Source organism: Gossypium hirsutum, chromosome D09 (genome assembly GCF_007990345.1).
Source record: "Gossypium hirsutum isolate 1008001.06 chromosome D09, Gossypium_hirsutum_v2.1, whole genome shotgun sequence".
In the NCBI taxonomy this organism is placed as follows: domain Eukaryota; kingdom Viridiplantae; phylum Streptophyta; class Magnoliopsida; order Malvales; family Malvaceae; genus Gossypium; species Gossypium hirsutum.
This window is the reverse complement of record NC_053445.1, coordinates 37,617,643-37,624,882: the sequence shown is the minus strand read 5'-3', so window position 1 is coordinate 37,624,882 and position 7,240 is coordinate 37,617,643. Positions and strand designations below refer to the sequence as shown.

Genomic DNA, 7,240 nt, shown 5'->3' with positions numbered 1-7,240 from the left:
CAACCCAAACTTATGGGGTTTGGCATACTTATGGGGTTTTGCATACATAATAGGTTAAGGGTTCACACTTATATGTAATAAATACTAGCACAAATTCAAGACAGCCCATACTCGCAAATATTCAAAAACTTTTTTTTTTGGTGTGATTTGGAGGGATTTTTGCTTATTAAATTTGTAATTTCCATGTTAATTGAGCAAAAGAATATATGGGCTCGTATGTCGAAGAATACATAGTAAGTGTAATGGGCCAATTTTATTCAGCCCAAATAAGAAACAAAATAAAAATCAAATAAAGAATCCAAAGTCCAATTACAATGATGGCCCAAATACAAAAAAAACTCAAGGCCCAAAATACAACATAACCAAACCCCTAAGACATAATTACAGGCACACAACCTAAACTATCTTTCAATAAAACTAAAACCCCTAGCCCTATTCATGCCGCTCCTTACCATGTCAACAGGCGCTCCTCCCGAAGACGCCTACACCCCAAGGTCTGTTCCTCTGCCGCCCTTGCACCAAAATGACAAAGGCGAGGTCTCCGTCCCACCGTTGACTCCATCGCCACCTGCAAAAATAGAAAGAACGAAAGATAGAAGCAGTAGCAGTGCAGAGACAAAAAAGAAAAGAAAAAAGAAAAATGTTGTAATTTAAAATGACTATGAAGGCCGAGTTTTTGTAAGATTCAAAAAAAAAAAAGAGGACATTCAAAAGAAATAAAAAAACCACCATAGTTTTTTAACAAAGGTATTCCTCTTCTGCATATTTATTTTTAAATATATTATATATATAAAATACGAAGGGTCTTACCTCGATTGCCGTCACCGGTGGCTCCTTTGGCCGAGAAGGCTGCCGAGCCCTTGGTGGTTTGCCGAAAGCCGCGTCGAGGACTACTAGAAACCGAAAGACCCTTTATGTTCCTTTTTTGCAATGTATACCTTAAATGTCATTTAAGTTTCAATTTAATCTCTCGTTTATTAAATGTTGCTTCTTTATTCACCATATATATTTTTTAAATCCTTGTTATTTATTTTCTTTATTATTATGAATTTTATTTTATCCCTTTTATTATTATTATTATTATTATTATTTCTATCCTTTAAATTAATATTATAATAATAATCATAACGCAATATCGCTGATATTACCACAAATAAATATTTTTACTTTCATTATACTTGCATTATTGTTACTTGTTAGCATAGCATTTTTCTTTTTTATTTTATCTATTCATTTATTTATTCATCTACCATGTTAATATCATTGTTTCCTACTCGCCATTATGTATTTCATTTTGCCAAATCGTCATGCCATCTTGCTAAAATTTATTTATTCATCTTTATATTATGCTTAAATAAACTAAAAGGAATATCGTTTTAAAAGTTACATTCATTTTATCTAATGTATGAAAAATATTTAAAACCGAGGCTATGTTCATTATTTTTGGGATTTGAGGAAGTCGTGCTCTTCACTTACGGAGTATGGCATGTCCCTAGAACCGAAGTAATTGAATAACCTATTTAAAATAACAAAAAAGAATATTTAGGTAGCAATCAAATGACGATTATTCTGGTTTTTGAGAATTTGAGGGATCGCGTCCTAACTTACGGGATATGATCTTTCTTTCTCGATTAACTCGAAATAAAGCCCTTTTTCATCAAATTTAATTTATTTAAGTGAGTTTAATTAAAGATAACATTATGCAAAGTGGGATCGTGTTTTAAGTTCTCCTCAAATTTTTTATTCTCGACATTAAGACATCAATTAATCAACTATGTACCAATTTTGGGCGTTACGAGGGCGCTAATCCTTCCTTCTGCGTAATCGACTCCCGAATCAATTTCCTAGATTTTGTAAACCGAAAATCATCGTTTTAGCAAATCTAAAATTTTATTAAAATAATCAAATTATAAGGTGATCCGATCACACCTAATAAAAACGATTGGTGGCGACTTCCATTTTTGTTTTTTAAAAATAAAAGTCGATTTTCAAAAAAGGTTTCAATAGTAACATATTGATCAAACCTTATATATTTCATATAATTTTTTAGAATATTTTAAAATAAAACATTTTAAAAACTATTTAAGTTGAATTTGGATAGGATTAGACTGGTTTGAAATTAAAAATTCTTTATCAGAAATGATCAAACAACTGTGGATGTTAGATAATGTATATATTTTTAAATATTAAATAATTAGAATGAAGTTTAGATGATGGATTGGTAAATTATATATAAAGATTGCTTTGCATTTTGCGTTTGGTTTAAAGGGGTTTTATCTATTCAATGAAATGATTATATTAATCTTTCCTTTAGTTTAAAATGCTAAGGGGTAATTAAATGGAGATTTTAGCCACAATGAATGTCTATTTCAAACAAAAAAAAGATTTGAAATCAAAGTCAAAATCTAAATTTTAAGCAATCGGAATGATTTTTTTAAGGATAAAAATAAGTTAAATTCGAGATTAATCATTTCATTCCAGAAATATTGTATTGTATAATAAATTTATATTAAAATAAAGAGTTAGGCACGGCGGAGTATATTTTTTTAAGGGCCAAGCTAACCCAACTTACAATCTTAATCACCGTCAATTGGTTGCAACGTGATTCGTTTTCTCGGGTGATGGTTTCATACTCACATGGCAAAGGAAATTTGTAGGTCATTCAGATCTACGACACCACTATAAATTTAAACATTCCTTAAGACTATAATTATGTCTATCTCAAACAAACACGGACAAAATAAATACACAAACTTTTAATTTTCTACCGCAAGAAAAAAAAAAGAAAAAGAATAATTTTTTCTAAAGTGAAAACGCGTCCTATCTTATACAGTAACGGTATGTAAGGATGAGGATTAATTGGGCAGCTGACCCTGTTAGTCCGTTCTTTGCAAGAGTCGAAGCATAATCTTTTTGCTTTTTAAATAGGATTTTCCCCGCTTAATGGATAAGCATTTGCTACCGATGGGGAATTTTTTCTCATCTTAAATTCCAAGATTGGATTTGTGCCAATGGAAACCATAAATTTCATACACAATAGAAGGATATGGTAGATCTATCTTTTTTAGATAGTGAATGGACGAACCCCATTCTATTCACTGGTTCGGATCGTTGATACTGAAAAAGTTGTTTCTTTTTTCTCAGCCCATGATCTGAACAAGTCGCACATACACCCTAGTACATATGTTCCTCGACGCTGAGGACATCCCCCAAGAGCAGGGGATTTCGTGACATTTCTAATTGGCTGTCTTGCATTTCTAATAAGTTGTTTAATAGTTGGCATACTGAATCATATACATAATAGACTAGTTTAGATCGATCCTAACCAGATGATTCTGAATTACTTCTATTTCTATTTAATAGATTAATAAAATATTAACCCCTTAGGCTTAAGTTAAGAAGGAAAGGAAGAAGAGGGATTAACTTAATTAAATTGTGGATTGGTGTTAAATTGTTGCTATTGCTATTTGTTATTTAACTTATTTAACCTCTACCAGATCCACAATTCCATGAGCTTGGGCTTCTGTTGCTGACATAAAAACCATAGGGGCTTGCCCGTAGGGGCTTGCCATGTCTTCGGATACAACCCATAGGGGCTTGCCCGTTCTTTGTACATAAACCCTTGTGAGGCTTTCGCGAAGTTTCAATAGTTCTTCCGCTTCTAGGATAAATTCTCCTGTTTGTGCCTCATAAAAAGAACTAGCAGGTTGATGGATCATTACCCTGATGATATAACATAATAAAAGGTTCTTCTAACTCACATAATGAGGCGAGAAGAATAGCTAAAAATAGCTAAAGAATAATAAGAAAAAAAGATAGAATTGAACAACCGTACAGGCATTTTTTATGCATTGCATACGGCTTTACAATGGAATTCTCTTTGTTCTTTTATCGAAAAAAGAAAAAGAGAAAATATAGAGAGCGCCTATTAGACCCAGATCACTAAATAATCCATTTACCACCCTTCTTTTTTTTTTCTTTTTTTTTCAGAAAAGTTCAAAAATACTATAATGGCTACGTTGCTTTATATATTTATTTCGTCTGTAATTCAGCAATCCCAAAGTTTATTTTTTTTCAAAAAAAGAAAGAAAAAAAATAGTCTTTTTTTTCGTACTCTCTTATTTTATAACATAAATATTGTTAATAGTCTCTGGTGTGAAAAGAAAAAAAGTTTGTGACGCTGAGATGGGCCCACGAAAGCTAAGATAAAATTGGAAATGCCCTTTCTCTCATACTACTCTTTCGATACATAATCTAATGTTTTGAAAAAAAGAAAGAAATAAAAAAATTCATATCGAATTCGAAGTGCCATGCTATTATTACTTACTAATTCATATTTCATATGGCGATGGCGAAGGCATAGTCTTCTTTTTTCTTTCCATCAAATAAAAAAACTCATTGGTGCCGAGCGTGAAGAAATGCTAGACGTTTGGTAATTTCTCCTCCGGCCAGGAGAAAAGATCCCATTGAAGCAGCCAATCCCATGCATATTGTATGCACATCTGGTTGCACAAATTGTATAGTATCATAAATAGCTACCTCCAGGTATTACCCATCCGCCAGGAGAGTTTATAAACAAATACAGATCTTTGGTATCATTCTCTATACTGAGATATACCATAAGGCCAATAAGTTGATTCGAGATCTCGCTATCAACCTCTTGGCCTAAAAAAGTAATTTTTCTTGATAAAGTCGGTTGATTAGGATAAAATTGTATCCCTTAGTAGCCGTATAGGCACCTTTTGATGCATACGGTTCAACAAAAATTGCGAAAAAAAAATCACTGTGTAGATTCCAGCCATCCTTCGTTTTTTCTAGTGTGCCTTTTCTAACTTCTAATTTCTAACGAAGGGGCTTTTTCTTACATTTTTAAAATAAAATGAAATTGTATGCACATCTGGTTGCACAAATTGCATAGTATCATAAATAGCTACCTCCAGGTATTACCCATCCGCCAGGAGAGTTTATAAACAAATACAGATCTTTGGTATCATTCTCTATACTGAGATATACCATAAGGCCAATAAGTTGATTCGAGATCTCGTTATCAACATCTTGGCCTAAAAAAAGTAATTTTTCTCGATAAAGTCGGTTGATTAGGATAAAATTGTATCCCTTAGTAGCCGTATAGGCACCTTTTGATGCATACGGTTCAACAAAAATTGCGAAAAAAAAATCACTGTGTAGATTCCAGCCATCCTTCGTTTTTTCTAGTGTGCCTTTTCTAACTTCTAATTTCTAACGAAGGGGCTTTTTCTTGCATTTTTAAAATAAAATGAAATTCAAAATGAAATTAAAGAAAGATAAGTTTTGGCCCGTTTTCCTATAATCTATAATATAGAAAAAATTCGCTAAACTTATCGCACAAACTTTTCATTGATCTATTTTTTCATTAGGATTCAATCCAAATCATGATGTCATTTTCTTGTTCCTGAATAGGTTTCATCAAATTTTTATTCAATTTTTTTAGGTTTATGCTCTACTCCGAGTAAAGATCCGCCCGATTTTGATTTTCGCATATAGGACAAATGACCCAATACCACATCTTTTTGCTATGATTTCATTTCCTTTTTTATTTTAATTTAATTCCTTTTTCTTTCATGTTTTCCGCCAAATATTCAACGTATTTCTCATATTTTTTGATTGATTAATAGTTTGAAATCGTTCTTATTTCTATTTCGAATTTGTAAATAAAAAAGATTTATGATTATGATATAGGTGGTAATCATAAATGTATTACCAATTGGGTTTTTTCTAAACGGAGCCTGGATGCTTCATTTTTTCGGTCCAACCAAGCCAACCATAAATTAGTCTAATTGAAAATATTAATCTGAATACCCCCCCAAAAATGAAATGGATCTCTAATTGCACTTCATTACACTTCGCGCTACAAATTTTTGATAATTCAATCAATCTTTTTGGGGTGAAACAGAGGATATCTCGATTGGGCGAGAGAACGGGGGAATCTCATATGACCCAATATATTTGACAAATCGTCCTATACGTCAACCCAAACTGCATCTTCCTCTCCCGGATTTCGAAAAGGAACTTTTGGAACACCAATAGGCATTAAAGGAAAGAAAAAGAATTAAATACTAATAATATTGACCTCATATTTTATACATAGATAGAATAAGGCCATGAAATAAAGAAAGACAGAATGAATGAAAGAGAATTCTTACCAATAGGTCCTTTGAATGACGAACAAATAGGGATGCGTTCATTCATAAAAAATAGGATCAACCCCCATTGCGTATTGATACTTATCGGGTATAGAATAGATCTGCTTCTCTTTTTTCTTCTGAGTCGAATTCTTCCCTTAATTACTAATGGAATAGAACAAATATTAATCCTTTCTACGAAAGAATCCACCGAAAAGGGGAGATATTCCAATGCAATAAAGTTACATAGTGTCTATTTTTCATTGATAAAGGGGTATTTCCATGGGTTTGCCCTGGTATCATGTTCATACTTCGTATTGAATGATCCCGGTCGCTTGCTTTCTGTTCATATAATGCATACGGCTCTGGTTGCTGGTCGGGTCGGTTCAATGGCTCTATATGAATTAGCCGTTTTTGATCCCTCCGATCCCGTTCTTGATCCAATGTGGAGACAAGGTATATTCGTTATACCTTTCATGACTCGTTTAGGAATAACCAATTCATGGGGCGGTTGGAGTATTACAGGGGGGACTATAACAAATCCGGGTATTTGGAGTTACGAAGGTGTGGCCGGAGCACATATTGTGTTTTCTGGCTTGTGCTTCTTGGCAGCTATCTGGCATTGGGTATATTGGGATCTAGAAATTTTTTGTGATGAGCGCACAGGAAAACCTTCTTTGGATTTGCTCAAGATTTTTGGAATTCATTTATTTCTCTCAGGAGTGGCGCCCTATAGGATGTGTTTTCTTTTCTCTCTCCAAAAACAACATAGACTAGTAAATTTTAAAATTTTCAGCATATATACTTTCTCAATTGTATTTTTTTCCAACATATTTAGATAAATTAATCATATTTTTTCTGATAAAAATTAGAGATAATTTTTTTAACTTTAATAATATAATATATATTATATATAAAACCAATTTCTAATAGAGCGATTAGGAGTAGATAGGGGTATTGTAATAATTTGTAGTCATTAGAAATTAATGGAGACAAAATGGATAAATTATCGACACTCCTTTGTAATGAATAAGAGCATTATGGACATTTAAATATAATAATATTTTAAATTATTATTA

General features: G+C 32.4%; 1 protein-coding gene across 1 annotated transcript; it reads right to left on the bottom strand.

Moving 5' to 3' along the window:
- Positions 1–213: 213 nt before the first annotated feature.
- On the bottom strand, positions 214–6,899 carry LOC121220860 (ATP-dependent Clp protease proteolytic subunit). Its single transcript, XM_041100522.1, has 5 exons — positions 6,000–6,899; positions 4,935–5,095; positions 4,406–4,535; positions 3,495–3,723; positions 214–568 (listed from the first exon to the last, which is right to left on the bottom strand). Exons 1-5 carry the CDS (start codon positions 6,068–6,070, stop codon positions 449–451), a joined length of 711 nt encoding a protein of 236 aa, XP_040956456.1. The 5' UTR covers positions 6,071–6,899; the 3' UTR covers positions 214–448.
- Between the last annotated feature and the right edge of the window lie 341 nt (positions 6,900–7,240).

Coding starts and splice junctions, on each gene's coding strand:
- LOC121220860 (XM_041100522.1), bottom strand. CDS start 6,070: ATGCCTATTGGTGTTCCAAAAGTTCCTTTTCGAAATCCGGGAGAGGAA. Junction 3,724..4,405: donor CTAGCATTTCTTCACGCTCG/GCACCAATGAGT, acceptor TTATATCATCAG/GGTAATGATCCATCAACCTG. Junction 569..3,494: donor CTCATGGAATTGTGGATCTG/GTAGAGGTTAAA, acceptor CTATTTTTGCAG/GTGGCGATGGAGTCAACGGT.